At 43.3% G+C, this 26,347-nt stretch overlaps 1 protein-coding gene and 1 long non-coding RNA gene across 4 annotated transcripts; one reads left to right on the forward strand and one right to left on the reverse strand.

The window, feature by feature from the left end:
* Nucleotides 1-600: 600 nt before the first annotated feature.
* Nucleotides 601-25,948, forward strand: Slc35b4 (solute carrier family 35 member B4). Its single transcript, XM_034519454.2, has 10 exons — nt 601-989; nt 8,253-8,366; nt 11,199-11,301; nt 12,718-12,767; nt 15,535-15,616; nt 15,834-15,894; nt 17,333-17,442; nt 18,611-18,686; nt 19,734-19,809; nt 20,487-25,948. Exons 1-10 carry the CDS (start codon nt 913-915, stop codon nt 20,731-20,733), a joined length of 996 nt encoding a protein of 331 aa, XP_034375345.1. The 5' UTR covers nt 601-912; the 3' UTR covers nt 20,734-25,948.
* On the reverse strand, nt 3,747-15,886 carry LOC143434539 (uncharacterized). Of its 3 annotated transcripts, none has more exons than XR_013104100.1 (4): nt 15,711-15,886; nt 14,821-14,999; nt 11,070-11,520; nt 3,747-4,045 (listed from the first exon to the last, which is right to left on the reverse strand). It is a non-coding gene; the product is annotated as an uncharacterized LOC143434539 (long non-coding RNA). The 3 variants fall into 3 exon arrangements; XR_013104102.1 differs by lacking the exon at nt 15,711-15,886 and adding an exon at nt 15,188-15,667; XR_013104101.1 differs by lacking the exon at nt 11,070-11,520.
* Nucleotides 25,949-26,347: the final 399 nt, after the last annotated feature.

Below are 26,347 nucleotides of genomic sequence, written 5' to 3' on the forward strand. Positions count from 1 at the left end.
CTGTGGCTAGCTTCAGATTTTTCTGAACTACAATTCTTAATGTGTGGTCCTGGACTTTGTATTTTCAATAAGCACTAATGCATTCAGAAATTAGAAGCGTCTGTCTTTGAAAGGAGACTAGAAACAAGAACTATGTCGAAAAGAACACCTTTTATCAGTTAATTTCCGTATTTAATGAGCAGCTTAAGCTGGCAAAATGCCAGCACAAGACAACATGTGCTTGGTGCCTCCACAAAAATCACAACATAAAGCAATACACTTACTGTGCTAGTCTTTTCTACAACAACAAGTAGTAAGACAGGCCTGTCTTCCCCTATGATGAGAGTGGAGTACTAAGTCAATGCTCTAAATTGGCAGTTCAAGCCAAGGCTCAATCTCAAAACTTTTAAGTTCGCTGTTTTCCTAGAAGTTGGCTTAGATCTTACAGGAATTTCTACATTCGTTCAGTTTCAGGTGAGTTGTTTCAGAGGTAAGAATACTCTAATGAGTAAGTCACAGGTCTAGAGCACACAAGCTATTTCGTTGAATCCCATTCCAATCTTCAAGGTACCGAACACCAACATCATTGGGACTTCATTTCCCAGAAGGCAGTGCGACATCGACTCACGCGAGGCTTCGCGGAAACTTGCCTGTTTTTTCCACGCCTGCCGTAAAGGCGCGCGGTCTGCTGGGACATGTAGTTTGGACAGCCCTTGGACGCCCCCTCAAATGAATGGGACCGGGTATAACTGAGAACTACAGCTCCTGATCTGGCCGCGTCGGTGGCAGCGGCGGAGGAAGAGTTGATTAAGACGCCCTCAGGGAAGGAACAGCTGGCGGTGGTGATGTTGCGCGCGGGTTTTCTAGGGTAGCGATCTGAAAGGGCGCTTTTTTTCCCCCCTGCGCGCTGGCTCCCCGTGCCCGGTACCGGCCATGCGCCCGGCCTTCGCGGTGGGCCTGGTGTTCGCAGGCTGCTGCAGTAATGTGATCTTCCTAGAGCTGCTGGCCCGGTGAGTGACCCTCTCCGGCCGCGCCCGGGTTCTCGAGGCTGGTCTGGGGCTGCTCGCCCTAAGCCGCCTCCCTACTCCGTTGCACGGGATGCCCACGCAGTCAGCTACACCACAGCCCTGGCACTCCTCCATTCCTTAGCATCCAGGTGACAGGAACATCCAAGGTGCTGCTGTCGGCATCTCCATGCCACACTTTGGGAGTTTGAAGCCTGGAGACTTTCTCACATGACTGATCCTAGGTCTCAAGGAGCACCCTCTCCCTACTACACATCCAAACTCTAGCATCTTTCGCTGTCCAGTTAATGAATGACACGTGTTTGTCTGGAGCAAAACTTTCCCACAGTCCTGTTTTGTACACGTTGCAAAGAAAGTTTCGCTTGTGTGTGTTGCCACGTTATGCAAAGCATTTGTTTCTATTGGTCGTAGAGATAGAGGACTGTGAGGGCTTGGCTTGACTCAGGTGAGTGATGTGGTGCAGATAACTACTGAGCTGTCACCATGGTCCCTGAGCATTTTGCACATTACAGCCTTTAGTTGAGAAGTGTGCACTTTGAAGTATAGCTTGGGAACAGAGTTGGCTTTGTGGCGGTGTCTTACAAATAGTGTTGGGTAATAATGTGCAAAGTTCAGTAGGCAGAAGTTAGAAAAGAGACAGGAGGTGAACTGGAAACCGATTAGAACTGAATGGCTAGAGATAGTAATTTCAGATTTGGCCCTTCTGCAGATATAGCCTTGGCTAGTTACTTAGTTTCTTTGGGTCTCCTTTTTCAGGCACTTCAATACTACCTCAGTTCAGAGTAACTAGCTACATGTTTCTGAATCTCTATACTGTGTTGGTTTGACTATCCGAACAACCCTGTGACTAAGTTACATTGTTTTGCTGAAAGTGAAACAGATGCAAAGTTGGGCGTCTTTTCACGATTTGTAAGTGGCAGAGCAAGAAATGGAGTCGAAGATGTCTGTCTAAGCTCCTAGCCCAGTAACATTTGCAGATCCCTTTCATTTTTGAACTTGAGTTTTGAACAGATGTCTGGTAGAAATTTATTCTATTTGATACTGTTGGTTTAAGTCCTTCTGAAGTATTTATGGTCAACTCTCTATGGGTTATTGTTTGCTGTTAGAGAGCTTACCGTTTTATTATACAGAGTGTTGAAGATCGATTGTCTTGGGAGTGGATAAGAATATGAAAATGAAAAAGAAAGTTTCTGGATACACTTCAAAGGAAGGAGACTTTGGAATTCAATATATTTAATATATTGTTAAATAAGAAAGTGATACATTCAGGCCAGCTATAGAAACAAAGTCAGGTAATTGCATTGAATATGCCACTAAATTACGTGAAACCTGTGTGTTCTAGCTTAGGAGCTCTTAGCTAAAGCACTTTTTCAACCATCATAAGGATGTGTGATAACTCACCCTGTCCCCACGGGTTTTGAAGGATTGAATGAGATACACGAGGAATGCTTGCTGCAATTGTCGATCTGCTCCCCTTGACTTCTCTCTTACAATTTGTTTCAGTACAGACATACATTGTTTTTTTGTGATGGTCCGGAAAAGTTCTGTATGTATCCAGAAATGGATACATTTCTCTTTTATTGTCTTTTCATTCTTTGTAGGAACTTTTATTTAGAATTTTATTAGGACCAATTTGTAAATGAATCTGAATTCTTTATTTTAACCTTTTTTGTAAATCTGCATTTTTGTACACAACTGAGAGTTTTCCATAGGAGGTAAGAAAGTGGGCTTATTAACACAATGTATAGTACATTAGATTAATAGCAACGTATACCTGATTTGCTTAAGTAAGCTCAGACTTCCCAAGGTAGAGCAGTGAAATCTGACCTGATTAGGCCGGATAGTCTTTAAAGTTCCTTGTAGATAAGATCTTGGAATTTGTGGCTTTAATCTTGAGCAATTACCATAGAAAGTTTATTATCGAGCAGGAGCTGTGCTTTTAAAATGGCTCCTCGGAACACTCAGATGTCTCTCTAAATGCAAAGGCTGAATGACTTGTTGAAAGAAGGGAGTATTGAGCCATTTTCCCCCAATATAAAAACAGATTAGTTTCTTCTTGCTGACTTTTGTAGACCTATAATTGGTGCCAATGATAAAGTACAAACCTTGTGTACTGCGTGAGCAGCTACAAAATAGTAAGTAAGCTACTGATTCACTTCTTTTTTTTTTTTAAAGATTTATTTATTTTATTTATATGAGTAGACTGTAGCTTTCTTCAGACACACTAGAAGAGGGCATCTGATCCCATTACAGATGGTTGTGAGCCACCATGTGTTTGCTGGGAATTGAACTCAGGACCTCTGGAAGAACAATCAGTGCTCTTAACCGCTGAGCCATCTCTCCAGCCCCTGATTCGCTTCTTAAGGTGCTTATGCTCAACCTTGAAAGCATGATACATATCTTTTATATGTGTGCTATACACACACAGAGCTAATGAAGCAGGGTAAGGTATTATGTGTCTTAGTATCAGGATAACAATCTGAAAGATTTTATTTTTCCCTTTAAAACATGACGTTGAATTAAAATCAAATAAGAAAGTCTTATGTCTAGGAAAGAAAGAAAGTTTGTTTTATCTTTTAAATTGAAATTTGGGTTTTTGCCAAAGAAAATCCCAAGTAAGACAAGGTGTTTGCAATTAATGGTTTTAAGTCTTTTTGTTTGTTTGTTTGTTTGTTTGTTTTTGTTTTGTTTTGGTTTTTTAAAACAGGGTTCCTCTGTGTAGCCCTGGCTGTCCTGGAACTCACTCTGTAGACCAGGCTGACCTCGAACACAGAAATCCACCTGCCTCTGCCTCCCAAGTGCTGGATTAAAGGCGTGCGCCGCCACTGCCCAGCAATGGTTATAAGTCTTAAATAAAGTTTAAGAGAAGGAAAGATTCTGGGAAAACATTTCAAGTTTTTATTTCGAAGCTTTAAAACGAATCATTCCAGTTAAAAGAATTGCACCCCTTGAGCTGTGCCAGCAGTGTGTCCCTAAAATGCCCTCTGCATTCGTTTAAGGGAGTGCTGAATGTCAGATCATAGGAATGCATCATACACCTCCTATGGAAAGACAAAAAGTAGAATAGAGTTAGCAGAGGACCCTATGGGAGGGAGAACAGGAGCGTGATTCCTGGTGAGACTTCTTCTGGGGTACCCTAATGCGGGAGATATATAAAACCGGCAGCGGCGCCCAATCTTGGTTGTTCTTAAACAGCTGCCATGTTCCTGACTAGACAAGGCCTGAGGTCACGAGCAGCTGCATGTTCTCGCTGCTGCTGCTGCAGCTCAAGTTGCTGGTTCAGGCCATCCGGCTCAGGCAGCAAGAGACACCGGCCCTGCCACCCACGAGATGCCAGCGTGGGAGATGTCTCTGCCAATCTTCCACACTGTCTCCACAAGGCTGGGCCGGGCCCAGACTATCCAGCCATCCATGCAGTACCCGGTAGAAATGAGACTCTAATGCTTAGATTATCCAAAGGCTTTATAAGTTTGATAATGCTCAATAAACAAGATGACCACACAATTGTTAACCAATTAACTAACCTAGATATGTTAACCAATTAACTAACCTAGAAGTGTTAACCAATTAACTAACCTAGATATAAGTTGTTACCCAAGACTGCTCTTGGTACATGTGTGGTCATCTCTGCTCCCTAGCTCCTCCTTCTCCCCTTCCTCTCCTTACACCTCCTCTTCCTCTCCTAACTCCTTCCACGTTAACTCCTCCCAACTTGCAGGGAAAATATTCTGCTGCAGTATCCTAAAATTAGATGGTAGTAATAGTTGCACATCTAAAGCCTGGTAATAGTAGCAGTGACATACCAACCCTAGTCATTTGCCATGAAGTCCAACCTAACAGAGTACATGTGACCTCCATGTCCTTAGCCATGAGATATGGATAAATAAAGGAAAATAGCAAAGATCATATGAAGGATACAATTGTTAACCTTTTAAACTCTTAAAATCTTTTGCACACATGCTCATAGGCCAGAGTACATTTGCGTAAAGTGAGGCCTCTCCACCCCACTGACTTACTTGAGTGAAGGCCAGGCTGTCCCAAGTGGCTCCTACAGAGTTAGAGGTCTTCAAAACAGTGACAGCTGTCTTTTCCTCTGTCCCCCTTTGTGTGTGTGTGTGTGTGTGTGTGTGTACACAGATGAAGGGGACAAGGTCCACCCTCTGAACTTTTCACAATGGCACTGTGTCCTATAGTTCATGCTTGGCTCCCAGGTGCTGCTTTTTTTTTTCTTGAGGGCAGAGATCCAGGTCATGCCCACTGGGAGCCCTTTCTCACTGGGTAACGTGGCTTCCCCGTAACTACTCTGTAAGGGCTTTGGCCCAACCTTTTAGTAGAAAATAGAAGGGAGAGCCAGAGACGTGTTCATACTCCAGAGTGCTGCTTGGCACTTGATGTGTATTTTCTTATTGAATTGTGATGGCAACAATATATAGTTTTCATTTTATAAAGGGGAAAAACAAAGATGTCCAGTGTGATTATTTAAAAGGGTAACTTTTGGGCTGAGGAGATGTCTCATGGTTAAAGTGCTTGTTGTACAAGAGTGAGGGCCAGAGTGCAGATGCCCAGAACTCACATAAAATGCCTGTAATTCCAGCCTGGAAAGGCAGAGACAGGTGATCCCAGAGCAAGCTGGCTCTCTCTCTGAGTTCTGGTCTTGATTGAGAGAGCCTGCCTTAGTGAATGAGGTCGAAGAACCATTAAGGCTGATTCTGGATATCAACCTTGGCACCTCAGGCTTACACATACATGTACATGTCCACAAGTGCATTCCCACACATGCAAACATCCATATGCACACACACACACACACACACACACACACACACACACACACACACACACACGGTAAACGGGGGCTAGAGAAAAGACAGCTGTCACTATTTTGAAGACCTCTGTAGGAGCCTAGGCTGGTCATCTTCCTGGTTCTAGTTGCCTTTCTAGTATGTAGCAGAGAGTGTGTTAAGTGCTTTTATGGGACCTATTCTTCTGTGCAACAATAAACCAGAGAGATAAGCACTCCCATTGTTCCTATTTTGGAGAAAATGGGATTTAGAAGTTTACTAACTTCCACAGGCACAGTAAGTGACAAAGGTGCTCTTGCATGTCAGCAGGAAACAACACGGAGCACCATTGTCCTTGGCTCTGTGCCACCACAAACACACAGAACACACACACACACTCTTGCATGCACAAGTACAGGCACACCCTTTTCCCATGAGGATCCAGTAGGGGAGCCCTTGAAAGTCTAGATTCTCGGGGTCCCACCCCAGGACAGTAAAATCACTTCTAGGATAGTGAACCTCTCCAGGAACGAACTTCACATGGCTTCTTCCTTCTTTTGTTTGCTCTCTCGTTCGCTCGCTCACTCTCTCACTCACAGTACTGAAGATTGAACTCAGTGCTTCCTCTAGGCTAAACAAGTATTTGGCCGAGCCACTGAGCTATATCCCTGGCCCCTTTACTTTTTTTTTCCTTATTATTATGAGAAAATATCACCTCACTCACCCACAATGCTAGGCTTACATGCTTGCCCTGCCATGCTCAGCCTGATACATGGGTTCCCCGAGATCAGCCAGGACAGAATTGGCTAGCACTGTGCGGGAGACCATCTAGAGTTAAATGTCCACTCTCTTGTATTGACTAATGGTTTTAATTAGATTCTTGAATGAGATGAATGTCTTACACAATTGTTTATGGATTCCTAGAAGGTTTGGCCTTGTCTCTTGAACCAAGAAACTCTGAAAGACAAATTGTTGAACTGTGTCTAAAGCAGTGGGTTTCGAGAAGCCTTCATAGGCAGCAGAGCTTTAAGTACAGCATTATGTCTGCTTCAGATGGCAAGCCTAGCCCTGGTAGAATGGTGTATTCCTTGCCTGTTACTGTGCATGAGGGGTGTGGTTAAGGGTTTGCACTGGGGATATAGCTCAGTGGTAGAGTGCGTGTCTAGTGTGCGGGCTAGTTTTATGTTAACTTGATACAAGCTAAAGTTATTGGAAAAGAGGGCGCCTCAGTTGAGAAAATGCTCTCATAGGATTGGACTGTAGACAAACCTGTAGGGCATTTTCTTAATTAGTGATTGATGAGGGAGGGCCCTGTGCATTGTGGATGGTGCTGTTCCCTGGCTGGTGGTCATAGGTTCTATAAGGAAGCAGCCTGAGCAAGTATTGGGGCCAAGCCAGTAAGCAGCACCCCTCCAAGGCTTCTGCATCAGTTCCTGCCTCCAGGTTTCTGCTCTGAGTTCCTGCCCTGATGTTCTTTAGTAACAAATGGTGATGTGGATATGTAAGCCCAATAGACCTTTTTCTTCCAAGTTGCTTTGGCCATGGTGTTTCATTGCAGCAATAGTAACCCTAACTAGGACACCTAGCATGTTCGAGGTCCCACTGCTGAATTTGTGTATCTTACCATTAGTGTTCAGTATTCTTAGCACCAGTAGAGAATGGAGTTGACTTTAATAGATAGCACTGTATTGATGTATAACTGCTTTAATGAGCCTCTGTTCAGTGGTGTCATGTGGGTGTCTTGGGTTAAGACGAAGACAGATTCTAAAGCCATTTAATAATAGTCTTAGGGGGAATTTGGATGCTCACTTGGGACATCTTTAGTGATAGAACAGAATTGGGGGAGGGGCAGTTCAAGAAAACTGTCAACATTTCATGTGACTGATTTTCAGAGTGTCTCAAGAGGGATGTCAGAAATAACTGTCTGACGTGTGTTTATACTATGGTATGTGTTCCTAATAGTCACCATGGAAGACTCCCGGCTCTTCCATAGAGCACTGAAAAGGATCTATTGAATTCCAGATATATCTCTTGACTGTCTAATGTATTGACTCACCACTGTAAGGGTTGTGGAGAACTGCCATGTGCTATAGCAGTATTTCTCAGTAATGTCTAGTTTATTGTCCCAGCCCCAGAACCCATTTTTGATAGCTTTTCTTAATCACTCTTACATAGATACACAACTATGTTGATTTATGTACAGACATGTATCCATGCCCTGCTTAAATAGCAAGCCTATTTCCCATCCCAAGAACTATTTTTCACTTGTTGAGGATAGTCTAAAGCCATACCCCTGTCACCACCTGGCCACTGGTGATCCATTGGATTTGAGAGCCAATATGAGGAAGGACAGTGAGCTGCCAAAATCTATCCACTCTATTATTTTGGTGCTGTAAATATAACAGGTTGTGGTGCCTTTTATCTGAGTCTTTGCCTTATTTTTTTTTCTCTGTTATTCACCGTGCAGGGCACATCCAGGATGCGGGAACATTGTCACATTTGCACAGTTCTTATTTATTGCTGTGGAAGGTTTCTTTTTTGAAGCTGACTTGGGAAGGAAGCCACCAGCTATCCCAATAAGGTATGGCACATTCAGTCTTGGTGAGTCCTTTGAAAACCTAAAACGCAGTACCCGCACAAGTATGAGCTGCAGTACCCGCACAAGTATGGGCTGCATGCTTCTCAAGTTTGGATAACAATGGAGACAGGCGCTTCATGAGTTACATTGTTACAGTCTAGAAAGCTGTTTTTAGAATAAAATTCCTGCCCACCACATTTAAATAGCAGCGATGGAGGTAAGTGTATATGTGTATAATACAGAGTCAGAAGGACTAGGGTGACCACAATAGTTATGTAGTCGTCCTTTGTTGATTATGCTAAGAGTGGTATTGTCAAGCGTCTTGGAAATAATTGGCTTTTGGAAATAAAGAAACAATAAGTATATAGCATAGCAGGTCACTAAATGTCACTGAATTGTTTGCTCACCAATGGGTAATTTTATGTTGTGTGAATTTCACTTCAATTAAAAGAAAATGATTGACAAGCTCAGAGAAAATTGTTTATGCCAGGCCTCTGTCTATCAGTCAGGAGTCTCCGCAGGCTAAATGTGATTGTTCTCGTGTGGGATGACTTGATAGAGGTGTCCCCCAGTAGCAAGTGTTCAGGAGAGTGGTGTCACTCAGGTTCCTTGGGAGTGACATTCCCAAGTGATTGTCTCCAAGTACTCAAGCTCATCCTTGTTCTTTTGCTGCCTTCATATATAGCCTGCTGAACTTCACTAATATTTACCTTAAGTTTTTGTTACGGTAATACTAAGTATTTTACTTTCCTCTGGGTTTACTATCTGCATGTTTATGGGGATACTATCTGTTCCTGCAGGGCAGCATTTACATCACAGTAGGAATCTGATCATTTTTTTTTTTAAACTCCTTTGGGTCTTCCAGTGCGCCCCCCCCCCCCTCTTTCTTGGAGCAAGGTATTTGGTGGTAACAATATATATATATACCCCTGCTGGCAAAACTGTCTCCTCCTCCCTGTGTTCCCATTTCAGCCTCTACCTAGTCCTCTCACTGTCTAACCACAGCTGCCCTAGAGCTCACAGAGATCCACCTGTCTCTGCCTCCTGAGTGCTGAGATTAAAGGTGTATGCCACCATGTCTGGCCCACCTCTACCATGTCATTATTGCACCCTGTCCCTCTTGCTGCCATTAAGTCCCCATGGTTTCGTCTTCATTAGCATATCCCTTAGAGCGATTATTTTATTTTCTTAGGTCGTTCATCTCCACAAACAGTTTCTAAGCTGTGTTATATAAGTAGCCACATGGAAGAATTAAATTAATTATCCTGAAAGACCTTGATAAACGCTGTTTCCCAGTGGTATCTCGTCATGAGGACATTTGGCAAGAAGCCTTGTAAACTGACTAACAGAGGTGACTTTGAGTTGTGAGGAGGCTGACACTAGTGGTCTGGCATGCCTGTTGCATTCTTCTCTATGTTGGTTGTCAAGTCCCTCAGACTGTTAACACAACTTGGGCTGTGCTTACCCAGTGGGCTGTCTGTCCAGCTCCACATCTAACCAAAAACAAAAAAGAAAGGTAACGTGAGGCTCAGGGTTGTTTCAGTCTTCAGATGTGCAGATACAAAACTTTTCAGAAATCTGCCCAAAGGTGAATATTTTATGAGCAATACAGAACCATTGTTTATTTTTGCTCTAGATTGTCTAGGCATTTATTTAAAGTTTTAAAAATATTTTGAATGAATCATGAAATTGCTGATATTTTAATCCCTTGACCTACAAGAACATGACAAGTTGATATAACCATATTGAAAGCTATCTTAACTACTTCCTAGGTGAAGATGAAAACATACAAATATAAAATGTTTTCATCTATTTACTTGATCTTACTTACCCATAGTATCCATGTACTTATTACATGTATTTTTTTCCCTTCTACGTCATGACTGTAGGAGTTTTCAAGACAGTCTCTTTACTTAGTCTCAGACTTGAGGTGAAGCTGAGCATGGCCTCGAACTCCTGATCCTCCTGTTTCTCTACTTTATGTGGCATTGGCGATGTAACCCAGGGCCTCATCCATACTAAGCAAGTTACTCTTGCCAATGGAGCTTCGTCTCTAACTCCTAGGATTTTTTTTTTTTTAATTTTTAATTTTTATCTTAATTTTAAGACCTATGCATTCTGAAATGTCAAAGACTCTGGCCAGGCAGTGGTGACACACGCCTTTAATCCCTGCATTTAGGAAGCAGAGGCAGGTGGATCTCTGACAGTTAAAAGCTACTGTGATCTACAGAGCCACCCAGAGCTACACAGACAGACCTTGTCTTTCAAAAATAAAAAAAATAAAATAAAATAAAATTTCTCTGATTTTGAGTATAAATTCTATTCTAAATCAAGGGGTAACTTCTTTATTTTAGAGTCTCCTGGCTCTAAGATAATTGTCACAGTGGCTAGGCTGAACATAATCTTGACTTAGCAAATCTTTGGGGTCTGTTTTTTTTCAAAATTAAGAAAAATAATATATACATATCTGTATAGGATACATTTAAGGTAGTCATTCTCTAGGGCCCTACGAAATGTATGTACAAAGAAATAAAATATTAAGAAGAATTATCTGTTCACTTAAACTCTCTTGCTATTGGTTAGGCAACATTTGTAAAACCTAGTTCTAAGCTATTTGAAAAATATTCAAGTATTTTCCTAAACATCTTCAATTCAGACTTTCCCCATGCTAGTCTGACTTTGTGAAGTATTTGTATCTGTACTTACATATTTGACTTTACGTGATGATGGTTCTCTGTACTCCAAACGTCTTGTAAACCAAACATATATATTTCCTTCTATATCAGAGTTTCTTGAAACAAGTAGATCTGTGTGATCTGTTCTCTGTCATTGCAGGTACTATGCCATCATGGTTACCATGTTCTTCACTGTCAGCGTGGTGAACAACTACGCCCTGAATCTGAACATCGCCATGCCTCTGCATATGATCTTCAGATCAGTAAGTGCTGCCAGCTCACAGTGTGAGCAAGGGTGGATGGCTTTCATCTGCAGTCGGAGGCACAGACAGACCAGGGAGGTAGACAGTGCACAGTGTGTGAGCAAGGGTGGATGGCTTTCGTCTGCAGTGGGAGGCACAGACAGACCAGGGAGGTAGACAGTGCACAGTGTGTGAGCAAGGGTGGATGGCTTTCGTCTGCAGTGGGAGGCACAGAGAGACCTGGGAGGTAGACAGTGGATGGCTTACTTTTATTTATCTCAGGATAAATATATGACTTTAATAATACTTTTTAATCAAATTAAGATTTCTGTGGGAAAGAGATTTACTTTCTCTTTCCTCCCCCTGGCTGCTCTTAAGCTCCTGCTTACTGCCCAAGTTTTGGTTTTGTTTTTGTTTTCCCTCACCCTCTGCCTTGCAGTGTTTTGCTTTGTAGTTCAGGCTGGCTTGGAACTCTCCATCCCCTGCCTCAGCCTCCTCAGTGCTGGGATTATGGGCTTGTCCCACCACACCTGGCAGGACAGTTGCTGATGAGGAGTGTCCCTCTCAGTGAGAACCCATCTTCCTCATCACCTCATGTATGGTGAGCTGTCTCTGTAGCTGGGGTATGAGAAAGAGCCAAGTGTTCCCAGAAGAAAGAGCAGGGCAGACGTCAAGGGACATGTAGGTGGAGTTGCAGCAGTCTACAGAGTGGGTGCTGGCTGCAATGTCATCCTGTTGCCTGAGACTTCTGTAGGACTAAGAATCCTATTCCTACAGGGACACCCATGAAATAATTACAGTGACTGAGGTGACCTTCAATAAATTGACACATACCATTTGTTTGTTTGACACCTTTCTAGAGGAGAGGGAGATCCCAGCATGCCTTTCTTTATTAAGAATGGAGGTGGGGGGAAAGCTCACTAGAAGTTGTATACATTAAATACTTGGAAAATTTGACATAAGTAGGTCTCACATTTCACCTAACCCTATTAAGCATAGCTTATGTTATGACTTTAGTGAGAACTGACCAATTTTCACACTTAAAAAAAAAAAGATTTATTTATTTTATGTTTATGAGTGCTCTGTCTGCCTGTACATCCGCATGCTGGAAGAGGGCATTGGATCTTATTACAGATGGTTGTGAGCCACCATGTGGTTGCTGGGAATTGAACTCAGGACCTCTAGAAGACAGCCAGCACTCTTAACCTCTGAACTATTTCTCCAGCCCTGAGAATTGATGATTTTTATTCATATTGTATCTTACAATGATTTTATCATTTCACAGGACAGATTTTTATTTTATTTTATTTTATTTTATTTTATTTTATTTTGTCTTAGTGACTGTTCATCTTTCACCCAATGTTTTTCTACCTATCATGAATCATGATGGTTTCTTCCCTAGTGCACTAAAACTGCCACCCTTGTCTTCTTTTACAGGGCTCTCTGATTGCCAACATGATTCTAGGAATTATCATTTTGAAGAAAAGGTAACAGCACACCTTCATGTCCTGTATGTGGAAGTGACACTCCAGGCCACCTCTGTGCACTGCTCACCTTCCCTCTTCCCACAGTGGAGATAGGAGTCCTCCTGGCCATCAGCCTTTTCCTGGGTTCTTTCTCTAAGATTCATGGGTAATAATGATTTTCCAATGGCAACTGACCAGGTCAGAGGCTCTCACTGTGGCTTCCTGTGGGGCCAGACAGCTCTTGTTATCACTGGATCTTCAGTGCTTTGCTAACTAAAATTAGTCGACACAGAACTTCCCTGTGAAGTATGGTCATCGTTAGCCACATGTGACTCCACATGTGAACCTAAAATTATCTAAGCGAAATAAAATGCAGTATTTTCCACTTTGGCTAGTTGCATTTTAAACACTGATCAGCCATGCATGTCAAGTGGCAACCATAATGGACAATGTGGACTTGGAGCATTTCCAGGGAGTGTATGGCAGGTCTGAGGGGCAGCTGTTTTAGAAAGTGCTTTGTTGTCCATTTTATTTTTATTCTTAGCATTCCTGGGGCAAAATCCCAGAGCCTCACGCGAGCTGCAAACACTCTTATTATTAACCTGCATATTCACCACACATAAGACGCTCATCAGTGTAATGAACTAGGGAATAATTTTATATGCTAAGACAATTCCCAGCAAAGTCCCAGATAGACATGAAGAAGGAGCAGAAGGTTTGGGGTTATTCTTTATAACTGTGGCTAGTGGTGTGGTAGGACATGGGTGGGAAATGGCAGAAACAGCCTAGGATGGGTTTTCAAAGTACCCACCTGCCCCTTGAGCCTCAGCCCTTCTTCTCTGCCAGAGAGAAGGAATGTTAGGAAGAGACAGTAGAGAGTCTACAGGATTTCTTATAGCAAGGTCACCTTCACAGTTAAAACCAAAATTGTGCAAGTGATGCCATGTTTTCAATTCAATACCAGATCCTAGTCTCTCAGTATTAGGGCTCTCTAGGCTGGGAAGAATCTGCCCATTCAGGGAGAGAACCTAAAGGGGTTTGTTTTTGTTTTTGTTTTTGAGACAGTCTCATTATGTAACCCTGGCTGCCTGGCACTTAGTTATGTCAACCAGCTGGCCTTGAACCCACAGAGCTCCACCTGTCTCTGCCTCCCAAGTGCTGAGATTAAAAACGTACATCACCACACCCACCTGCTTGTCTAGAACCTACAGTATTTAGGTAACAAGGGCTATATCAAAACAAGGACAATTGTCCTGTCTTGATAGGCTTCTTGTGTCCTGTATCTCCAGAGGCTGTGGAGTCCCCAGATACGTTCTCTTATGTGTGAGTTCTTTGCAGTCCTCTCTGCTTTAAGCATACATAGTAAAACAGCCAGGCTTTTTGTTTAAGATGAAGACTGTATTTGTTGGAAGCTAGAGTTAATCTTGGAACAGACCTGTGTTCCTCCCTAAGCTGTGATTTGGTTCATAATAAGAATACACACACACACACACACACACACACACACACACACATTTATATGTAAAGCATTATAGTCTCCTGATAGTCAGGGGTTCTTCTTAGCATCTGTTCCCCTTGAGAGTGTATTTGGAATCTGTTATCTTGACTCTGAGCCTTTGGCCATTCACAGAACAGGAGTCTCTCTAACGTCTCTATATTCATTCTCCTTTTCCCGCCCTCCTCCTCTCCCTCCTGGTGCTGGGGATTAAACCCAGGGCCTTGTCCAGGCTAGGAAAATATTCTGCCACCAACTGTGTTCCAGGCTTATTTTCTTACTTTCTTATACATAAGATTTTATATATTTTTTCAAATATATTTCTTATATAAGGTTCTATTAACATATATTAACTATATGCAATTAACTATATACATTATAATTTCATATACACATATGTATGTATATAACTATATATATTCTCTCTATATAAATATATTCTCTCAGACAGAGAGAGAGAGAGAGAGAGAGAGAGAGAGAGAGAGAATATATTTTGATCGTGTCCATCCCCATGCCCTCTTGTCCATCTCCGGCTCCTGCTAAGCTGCTCTTCCTGAGCAGCCCCTTCCACTTCCTTACCTCACTTCTCTGTAGTGGACTCCCCTCATCCCTCTCTCAGCCTCGTAGCCATTCAGCCTTTGATGAGGTATTGTAACCAGAAGGTACAATGTACTGGAGTAGGAAAGAAATGGTGATTCGTTCTGTGAGTTTAATTTCTTTTCATCCTTCCTGGGTTCTTTTCCTTGAGTACCGAGACTCTGAGGAGATCATAATGATACAGTTTTAGTTAATGGGAAATGTCACCAATTCTATGAATCTGTTATCCCTCTACCCAGCATTTCCTACATTTTACAAAAACCATTTAAGTTATTCAGATTGTTTTTAATGAAATACCTTTCCTGGAGAATGTAATTCTCCATTATCCCCCAAGTTTTGACTCTGGTACCTGATAATCTCTTGTTCCTCTTGAATAGTGTCTGTATGGACACACATTCTGAGCTCTTAGGCCTGGAAAGGCCAGATACTGGTGAAGCCTGGGTGCGTTGCATTATCGGTTTCTGCAGAGCAGAATGCAGAGTCATGTGACATCTGGTGTGTGTCTGTTTTCTGGTTTTGTTTTCTTTTTCATTTTCTGATAAAACAGCATGCTGGTCAACAAACTGTTAAAGACAACTACTGGGGAGTCTCCCCCAATGGCACTGAAGCTCTTTGTACTTGAATCACTTGTTGCCTGGCGGTAGACCCCATTAGACGCTGTGTCCTGTCCTAAGGTGTCTTGTCCTTCTTTTTCAGATACAGCATGCTCAAGTATACCTCCATTGCCCTGGTGTCTGCAGGGATATTTATTTGCACTTTCATGTCAGCAAAGCAGGTGGTAAGAATCAGCTTTAAATCATTTCTGTTCACTACTTGTCATTGGGACCCATTATTGGGCACCTATGAGTTATGAAAGGAATTAGAGTACCTACGTAATACAAGGACGCAGCTCAGGGAGGAACAGGAGGAAGTGGGCAGCAGAGACACTCTCCCTGCATCTCAGCACGCCATTGCCGTTCTGGTGCCTGTACACAGTGTGTTTTCTTATTTTCTAGACTGTCCAGTCCGGCTTGAGTGACAAGGATGGATTCCAGGCATTTGCGTGGTGGTTACTAGGCAAGTACAGTATTTACAAAAAGCTAATTACCTCTGCACTTATGTTTGCTGAGTCTTCTCCTGTGGGACATGTTTCTTGGCAAGAAGTTTAGGCTAAACTAATTATGCCAAGGAGGAGAGTGGCACTTGGGACTCATACATCTCTGAACCTTAGTGTTCAAAAAATTAGGAGGCTAGTGTTGACTCTTTAGGCATCGTGTTCTGTGTAGGTCCATGTTTCCCGTGGTTGTCACTGGCACAAGAGAGAAAAGTCTACCATTCTCTTCAGAACTACTGTGGAGGGAGCCTTCTGTTTCTTCACGGCCAGTCCGGTGTCTAGAAGGACCTGTGAAAGAAGGGCGTGTTACAACTATTGACTCTGAATTTCCCAGGATACATTTCTAACTCTTGGGCTTATTTTCCTCATAAGTTAAGGGCTCCATATGGCAGTGTTCCCAAGTCAGCTCTCATGAGAGTTTTTAAAAATACAAGTATCTCTGTGTGGAATTAATTAGACAGCTCCTCCAGGGCCTCATACTCACATGGGTTTGGAGGGGACACTCCAGTGTTTGTGATAGGAGCAGGAGCGGGCTAACACTGATGGGGTGGAAGAAGATAACAGGAGAGAGGGTCCTCCTTATCTGAGATTTGGACACTAATTAACCCTTTAGTTGATGTTCTTTGAAGAAAAGATCTCTGTGCTGTTAGGAAAGTACTTACTCAATGGGAAAATTCTCAAAGCATACAAACATACAATTCCTGGGAAAATTAATGTCCAGTAATTGTATACTCTCTTAATATAGAAATATCATACACACACATATACACACACATGATAACTTAATTTTCGACTTACGGTTTTGGCAAGATGGTAAATGACCATCACTGTGTGAGTAGAGTAACAGCCATTTTCATATAAGCCGCTAGCAGAGTGAATCGATTGCCTTTCTCAAGAAATATTGGGTATTGAGTTTTTTAAAGGTCTTAAAGGTTTTTTTTAACGTTTGACTCAGCAGTTCCATTTATGAAAATTTATCCTAAGGAAGCAAATAACATTTCAGGTTTTTGTGTATATTGATTTCAGCAAAATAACTGGAAATATAACTGGTCTCATATCAAGACATTTAAACTGATACAAGCACATGATAGGGTGATGTACAGAACATAAATCACATAAAGAACATTATACACATATAATAAAGGACATAACGGAAAAGTCCAGAAGAACCTCCTGAGAAAAGCAAGGTATAAAGATGTGTGGTCAGTCTCATCCTGTTTTAGTATACAGAAATATGTATAAGGACGGGGACATGAGAACTCAGAGAGGATTCGATGGGAGCATTGTGGTTTTAAATTTTGCATGTCTTATAGTTTATGATAGTTACCAGACTATAAATTATACTGTCACCTTGAGAAAACATGTACAAAGGCATCTTGTAACCTGGTCATTGTTTTTTAGGTATTGGGGCACTGACCTTTGCTCTGCTGATGTCGGCAAGGATGGGTATATTCCAAGAGACTCTGTACAGACAGTTTGGGAAACACTCCAAGGAGGCGTTATTTTATAATGTAAGCAATTTCTTAAATTCTGGGCAGGTGAAGCTTCCATTTTTGATATGTTATGCTGAATGAAACCCTGTGCAATTGACAGGTTGTGTTTTTATTTGTGACCAGCCTTTAGACAGAACACTGAAGTACTTGAGTTGGGGGGTGTGGGGATAATGTGTATTTTGAGTGACAGGTATTCATATGAGATGATCAGCCACATGTAACCTTTAAAGGACGAGCGACTGAGGCCCACAAAGTTCCTGTGGGTAAAGTTGTCCAGCCAGTGCAGGAAGCTGGAAGGGGAACATAAGCCCCAAAGCAACAGGTCAGGACTGTGGGTATCAGTGAGGCAGTTGGGGGATGGGGGCTTCAGGGCCTGAGTTCCCCAAAGGGGCTTCAGTCGTGTGATAGTCCACATCACTGCGTGTACCTAAGCTTCTTCATCATAAGGGGTCACCTGGCACTCCTGCAGCCTTCTCCTTCCCGTCTTTACTGCTGTTGGGATCTGACCAGAGACCTAACTGCCCTCCAAGGCCCGGAGATAGTTCCTCCCAGGCACAGTTAATCCCAACAGGCAGTTTGACACATACACTTAGAGCTAGAGTTTGTGGCTGGGGACTTTCAGAGGGTAAACATTTTATCTGGTTTGTGTCTTTCATTGAAGGCAATGCCAAGCATAGTGACAGCCCAGCAAAAGTCTCTGTGATTTGATCTTCCCTTGTAGTGTTGTAGTGAGGAGGGTGGCGGTTGTCAGGCCCTTATGTGTCTCTTCCTCTCTAACCTCTTCTCACTGTTTGTTTTTTTCCGTAATTGTCTTCAAATCTCTTTTATACTGGTTTCTAAATCCTTTAAAATCTGCGTGGGCCTTGTAATTTCCAAATTTCCTTGTAATTTCCTTGTAATTTCCAAATCTAGCATGTAGCAACTCCTTTTGGGCACAATGACTGTGTGCTGTGGTCCCCATTTCCCTTGTAGAGGGAAGGACTCGACTCCTTTGCCTGGCTTTCTCCATGGTGACCATCAGACTCCCTAAGATGTCGTGCCATCTGATGTTGGGGGAACAGAGGCACTAGACACCTCACCTCGGAGGGGCTTTGGTGCTCACGGGGCAGCTCAAGTCATTGTAACGCTAAGGCAGCTGTGCTGCGGTGGGTTTGCAGTTACCTCTGTCATCCCTTTCTCCCCACAGCATGCCCTTCCGCTTCCCGGGTTCATCTTCTTGGCCTCTGATATTTATGAGCACGTTGTTCTGTTCAATAAGTCCGGTAAGTCTGGGGTCATGTGGCAGGATTCCCTGCCGGTTTCTGAGGCAAAGCCTCACTTTTTATAGTTGGTTCAACTACAGCTTTATCTGGTGTTCATCGGAACCTTTGCCCCGCCAGACGTCCAGGAGGAGCTGTTAATCAGTAGCTGCAGCAGTGGGAACTTCCCTATTCTCCAGGAATAAGAATATCCTGCCGCCTCCTTTCCTCTGGCATTGTGTGTTTGCATTTGAACATGGAATGTTAAATGTTTTGAGAGTGCAAACAAGTAGTCCCGGTACGCAGCTGTTGACTGGAGCCCTGGGAAGTTGGGTGGCAGCCCGGCTGTCTCTGTTTCTCTTCTGCCGTGAAAGGCAGAGCTGCTCACAGATCTCAGTTGCCTTGGCACCAAGCAAGACAGAGCAAAATGATGACAGAGCTTGTCTCCTAGATACAGATTAAATAAACAAGATAAAGTAATTACCAACAATATTTTAAAAAAAGAAATACGAAACCAGTGTGAAGTGTGTGTATGAAGATGAGCGGTTGCTTTTTTTAGAGTGACTACGTGGTAAGTTGATGAAAGATGGTCAGTCCCCTGGGAGGACCTCACACATACAACCTGATTGTCTAAAGTGTTACGTAGATGGGTGACCAATAAGAGAAGCCTGTTTATAGCAAGGCTTTATGATGCACACAGCACAGGTAGTAAGTGCATTTTATACACATTAGACCTGTTCTGCCTGCGCTGTACTTGTGTCTGTCTTTTGACCTAAAAATGTGTTATAAAAGTAGTATGTAAGAGAGTCAACGAGACTGTGAATTACAAAACATCATTTCTCATTATTAATGCCATGGTCTGTGGAGATCCTGGGAAAACCCATAGAGCTCCACTCCTGTGGTTAGCATAGACTGGAACCAGGTAAGTAAAGAGACATGTGTGCCAACTGTTTTTTAAGGGAAATGATGCCGCTGTTCCTGTTACTGGTTTTGCCTGTCTAACCTTGTTCAAAAGATGCAAGGTTTCACTGTCCATGCCACCATGATTGTGCCCTCTCTTCTCCTCTGCAGAACTCTACCAAGTTCCAGTCATCGGGGTGACAATGCCCATCATGTGGTTCTACCTCTTCATGAATGTTGTGACTCAGTATCCTTTAGTCCTCTGTTATTTGTGTCCCCATGTTGCTTTGGCAGATGATTGTTTAGACTAACAGTGTAGGGGACATGAATTTGGGTTTTGCCTTGATTTATATGGTAAGCTAGAAACAGATAGACCTATTCATGAAGCCCCTTTGTAGAAGGGAAAGAGAGGAATGGTGCAGAAGGTCAGATAGGTCACACAGGGGAAACAGGACTTCATGGATTGGCTTACAGCTGGTTATGTTATGAGATGAAATAGTCTGAGATTCCTGCCTGGGTTCCTGGGGAAATTATGTTAATAGAAGGACCTTACTACTGTAAGAGTCGTGGCATCTTTAAAATACTGAAACAGATGGAGGTTGACTGCCTCCTTCTGAAACCACATAGATGTGCCATAGAGAGCTCCAGGAGAGGTTGGAGAGCCTGAGGACAAGACAGATAGAGTGAGTAGGATCACCTTCCCAAGAGTGTCACTCCGGCAGTCACTTCAAGATGACCTTCATTATAAACTGTAACAACAGTTCATAGTAACGGGCTGGGCAGTGGCAGAGCCAGAGTCCTTTGGGAAGTCCTGCTAAGGAGAGTCCACAGAGTGGTCTTCATGTTTTCTCAGCATGTCAGGTTGAAGCCGGGACTCGAACCTAAACCCTAGTTTACAGAGAACAACCTTAACCACTCCTCCAGATACGTGTGCATCCGGGGTGTGTTCATCCTTACGACAGAGTGCACCTCCCTCACTGTCACACTAGTTGTGACTCTGCGCAAGTTTGTGAGCCTCATCTTTTCTATCTTGTACTTCCAGAACCAGTTCACTATGTGGCACTGGCTGGGCACCTTGTTTGTCTTCATTGGGACCTTAATGTACACAGAGGTGTGGAAAAACCTAGGGACCACAAAAAGTCAGCCGCAAAAGGATGACAAGAAGGACTGAGGTCTTCCCGGGACACACAGATGGTGTTATGTGAGAGTGGCCTCTGTGGCAGGTCTGGCCATCATTTCACTTTGGCTGATGCCAAATTACCACAGTATTGAAGCAGACAGGCTCCAGAGCTTCCTCTGAAAGGATGGGACTCATCTACTTTCATGGCTACCCAGACAGCATTTGTAGACTCGGCATAGGCATCCCTGAGGTAGAATAAACAAAACAAGCAAGGCTACCAGGCAGGCTGCTGGTTAGCCTCTGCATTTGCTTTTCTATTTCTTTGCCAGAACATCAAAACTATACTTGTTGAATTCCGAGTCTCAGAGCTTCTAGTTTTCTACCTGTGTCACACTCGTTGCTCCCATGATTCTTTGCCATCACCGTTCTCTGGCTATGTACCTCTTTCCTCCCATCACTCCTCGATCATACTCCAGCATTTTGTAGCACAGTCAATGCCCCAGACACAGCCAGGCACCGGATGACTCAGTGGGCATGTGAAAAATTAGACCCCAAGAATGTTGAGGCTAGACTCCCTCCAGCGTGTTGGGAGAGAAGCAGTTCCTCCCATGAGCAGAGCCCCTGAGATACATGAGCTGGATGCTGGTGACACTGGAATAGACATGGATCCCACCACCTACATTTCACGCTACTTGTTTAGTTGATGCAAACACCACATGCTCCTTTCCCCTGCTGCTTTCTGTAGTTAAAGCAGTCCTGCAGAGCTCATCGCATGTTAGAAAGGAAGAAAACTTGGAAGTGGATGGAGAACAGGGAGGCCTTTGCTTCTGTCTCCCACGTGAAGCCCCTTGGCCTGTTACAAAGAGAAGGAAGCACAGCCCAATACAGCTCACCCTTTCAGCATCCTGAGAGACTGTTGCCCTTGTGAACCTGGCCACACACTCACGTGGGTTTCAGATGTGTGTCTGTGAAAGGCATTAAGGCCTGGTAACCAGAAGATACTTCTGAGAATTATCACCTGTCAAGTCATCAATGATTGATTGATTGATTGATTGATTGATACACAAGTGCAAGTGTGGTCAAACCCCAGCTGCCACAGGGTGGAGTCGTGTTTTCCCATAGATACAGGACTGCTTTTGGTGGGTGTGCATGAGTGGTGGCATGAGACAGCATGTTTACATACAGAAACAGGCCTGCCTCTTTTCTGCTTATCATCCTGAAGCTCTGATTTTCCTCTCTTGGATCCTCTTGAGGAAGAGTAAACCTGTCACATAGCACGTGGTGCTTGTGTGCCCTCAGCTGGATTGTACGTGATTGAAGAGCAAGGGCGTCCATGTTGCCTCATTTCCTCTGTTCTTCACTTAGAGCCAGACCCCTCATTACCCTCACCTAGCCATCTGCTCCTCTGCAACAGCTAAACTCACTGTTTCTCTCCCACACAGCCCTCCATTCTTTAGCTGTGTGCAGACTGTGCTCTTAGGCTGAGATGTGGCTCTCTGTGTCTCCTTGGCTCACTTGTAGTTCTTTGTTGCAGCATCTGAAGATGCTCTTCTGAACAGCAGCAGCAAAGAGAACCATCCTAATCCCCTGGGTTCCCTGGGAAGGCAGTTAAAACTGCTTTGCTTTTGTGTTACATTAAATGCAGATACTGTTTCTCCACCAAAGTCCCCAGGTTTACAGACTTATTTGTCATTCTGACCAGGGACAGCTTCCCAGTGCTGGTAATGGTCTGTTCTCAAGGATGTTGAATTAGATGTGAACCTATTTACAGTCCCAAAAGCTCCTTAGCTACTTTGAAATATGTGGGGTTGCCTGGACCAATGTTGCTATAAATACCGAGTGTTAAATGCCCCCTTAAAAGGACATTAATAAAAAGCACTTGTTTTTTTTCTTTTTAGCAGAAGAATCTGTCCCTCGGGGCTCTTGAGACTCCATTCTGATTACTCCTACCAGGCTATAGCCTTCAGTTACCTAGTGCTTCCCTTTTCATGTTGGGAGAAGTATGACATGGCTTGTAGTTCTGACACTGACTGATAGAGACAGGATCTAACTGGACCTGTTAGGATTTCAGAATATGTATCCCTCTGCTGGTTTCGTTGAAGAGGATAAAGGACCAGATACCAGTCAGAGCACCCTCACAACAAAATGTGCGCCTGCAGGAACAGAGCACATGAAGTGCTTGCTCTGTGAGCACTGCTCTCTCAAGCACCCCAGTGCCCGGCTGCTTCCTCCCATGCTGTAGATAGAACAGACACTAGTTACAGTTTTGTAAAATCGCTATTCTAAAGGTTCTGTTTTCATTTTCATTGTGTATCATTGCACAGGGCCCTGCAGTTGGACACTTTCCTACAGTTGAGTTCATTCCCCATACTTTCCTACAGTTGAATATGTCCCACACTCTCTTGACTCTCCCACAGTTGAGTATGTCCCACACTCTCTTCTGACTCTCCCACAGTTGAGTATGTCCCACACTCTCTTCTGACTCTCCTACAGTTAAGTATGTCCCACACGCTTCTCCCCTTGCTGTCCACCTGTCAGGCCTCATTGTTCTCCTGAACAGTTTGGCTTCTACCTTCAGATCACATACCCACTGTGATTTTATGTCTCTCTACAAAGTCCAGGCACCACAAATAAGAGCAAATATATGATGTTTGTCTTCCCTACACTAGCTTAATCCGCTTAATAGGATCATCCCTGGATACATCCATAAAATCATTCTTTATAAAAGTCATTCCACTTTGCTTATTTTTTTTTCATGTGGACTGTAAAGGTTTTAAAAGGGCAAATAAGCCATTTTACCAAGGGCCAGGCTCACAGGAATGTAGAGAAATGCCTATTAAACACCCTTGTTCATCTTCAGAGACGGAGCACATTGTTTGTCTCAAAATAGAGCTTAAGACATGTAAAACTCTAGAGTAAAAGCCAAATACCAAAGGAAACAGACAGCAGATGTAGTGTGTCTGAGCGTCCACAAGACAGCTGACTCGTTCATGAGGTGACAGGATGTGGGTGGATGCTTAATACCTCACATCCTGCTCTTGTCGATGCCATCTTCATCACTTTTATTAGAAATGTATTTTCAGTTGTTAAATTTTTTTTTTTTTTTTTTTTTTTTTTTGCAGTGCTGAGGATCAAACCTAGGGCCCCATACATATTGTGGATTCTTTTCTTTTCACCCAATTAAAACAACCAATAATACACTAGAAAGACTTGCAGTTTAGTAGCTGGTGAGGTGTATTCTGTATTTCCTTTCCCCTTCTCCCTGCCCAGTTGACCAAAGTACAGCACTCAGTTCTCTGCCAGGGTGGTGGGTGCCTCCCGTGGCCGCCCTCTTCTGTTCTGGAAGAAACATACACATGGTAGTTCTGACACCTGTGGTCATTTCCTGTGCCCCCTTTCCTCCATGCTGGGCTCCGCTTTGGGTTTTTGTGCCTTTGCTCTTTTTAACTCCTGGGTTCCTGACTGCACCTGATCCCCTTGGGCGATTTCCTTTTGAGCAACACCTGCCATGCCTGCTCAGGCCTCTGCTCCCTGGGGCCTCTTGGTCATTTTTAGGCGTTTCCTAGGGCATTTATATCCATCTATAATGCTTTGTCTAGTGTTTCTGTAAGCATTGCTAGTGAGAGTGCAGTGTGTGGGAAGCATTTGGCAGAGAGCTTGCAGAGAGTGTGAACACGGAAGCTTTATCTGAAGGGTCTGCATATTCTTGTCCAGCTCAGTCCGGGAAAAGAGGCTCCTGCTACATGTCCTTCTTGTTTGGTTCTTTTTAACCTAGAGACAGAGAAGGGGAATGGAGTCAGGGATAACTGTAAACCAGTGACTTAGCTGTGGGTGGTGGACATGGTGTCCGAGCAGATAGGCTGTGCACTTAGAGGGAAATGTGCATTTGAAAGATCTGAGACCAAGATCTTCTCTTTGCCTAGAGGTAGGTAGAATTAGGAGAAACTGCCACGTAAACAAAGCGCTTTGGGCTCACTGGCTTTCTGCTGAAAACTGTTGACTAATCTTGTCTGTGGCAGTTTATGCTGACATCGAGAGAATATAGATAAAATGTGCTCAATATTACCAGTGGTCAGTGTAGTATGTGGAAATAAGGATGAGCAATATTTAAGCACTGGAATATGTTTACTAGACCAGAGCTAGGATCGGAGATTGGCCCTTCTCAACTTTATAGTAGATTCTTTTTTTTTTCTAGAAGTTTCCTCACTGTTAGACATTCCAAGAATGGAAGAGGCCAAGAGCATGCATAATTCATTTCTGAACTGCCAGCTCCTGGCAAAGTGTCTGACATGTGTTACACGAGAAAACAAATGCTTGCCAAGGCCTCTTCCTCCCTCTTCATAATGGTTCCTTACAGCCAAGGAAGGGGACATCCCAGTGACTCCAAACAAACAAACAAAAAAAAAGGAGTGAGGAGCAGTTATTGGGAAACATCCAGAGAATGCTGCCCAGCTTTTGGCTGTCTTGTGCGTGGTGTTAGGGAAGAGGGAGGAGACTTGTGTGCACATTACCATGTACAGTTGATGTTCAGGAAGAAACTCACCAGGTCATTACGGGTTTTTTTTTTTTTTTTTTTTTTTTTTTTTTTTTGAGTTGACTGCTTGGTGACCAGCTGCACTGCCATCTCACAACCCCTGCAGTCAGTGTCTCTGCTGTCTGGAGAGTTGTGTATATTTGTCTACTTTGAGGATCGGACTCCTTCCCCTGAGCTTTGCCTACAGAAATTACCACCATGAGGCAAGCAGCAAAAGAGCCAGAGATAGAAAAGGCCTGGTCTGCATTCAGACAAGGCCCCTATTTGAGGGGGGAAGTGTAACAAAACCTTTGACAGATGAGTTATTTTACATCTTTTCTGGTGGAAGGTGGACTCCTCCAGCAGAGTGGGAGGCAGTGGTTATTCCCCAGCAACACAAGAAAGCCTTGGTGCATCACTCACTACTGCGAGGCATTTCTGTGCTATTTGCTTTCTTTCCAGAGAATGGCCTCAGCTTCCCAAAAAGGATGATTTGAAAAGTAACAAATTATGGTGGTGAAGATTTTATTCATTCAGACTCTGAACGCTTCATTGAGTAGTACATTTTAAGAACAAAGATCAGAGCTGGAGGGAGCCCGGAGCAGCCATGTGTGTAGAACAGCCTGAAGACATTAGTGAGTATTCAGACTTTGAGCTGTGTAAATATCAGACATCACTCCCAGCCTTAGGAGATATTTGAGCAGTTAAGGAGGAAAGAGAGGTTCTTTGAATAAAGCGTTTTGCCAAACTGAATGTGTCTTTTTTACTGTCATCTTTTATAAAGAGCCATTTCTCACCTCTGAAGAAACTCATCAGACATCTGGTTTTTATCTTTAATTTTCAATCATTGTTTCTTAATAAAAGTGATAAATCCCTGCAGGTGTGTCCAATCACCATTGCCTTCAGGGCTCCTGTGTGGTTTCAAGAGCGGTTTTTTTTTTTCCTTATATGTGGTGGTGGTGGTAGAAGGATGAGTCACTGTGGACCATTGTCAGCAGCCTGTCTTCCTGATGCTTCGCAGCTGGATCAGAAGAGGGCCCCTTCCCAGCTTCTGCTTCACAACCGTAAAGTAGACTGGTCTGCCTTTGGAGTTCTAGAAGATTGTGGCAGTGTCTGCAGTGATCTCTCCAGTATATTGATTTTTACAATAGT

The sequence above is a fragment of the Arvicanthis niloticus genome, chromosome 15 (assembly GCF_011762505.2).
Source record: "Arvicanthis niloticus isolate mArvNil1 chromosome 15, mArvNil1.pat.X, whole genome shotgun sequence".
NCBI classification, from domain to species: Eukaryota; Metazoa; Chordata; class Mammalia; order Rodentia; family Muridae; genus Arvicanthis; species Arvicanthis niloticus.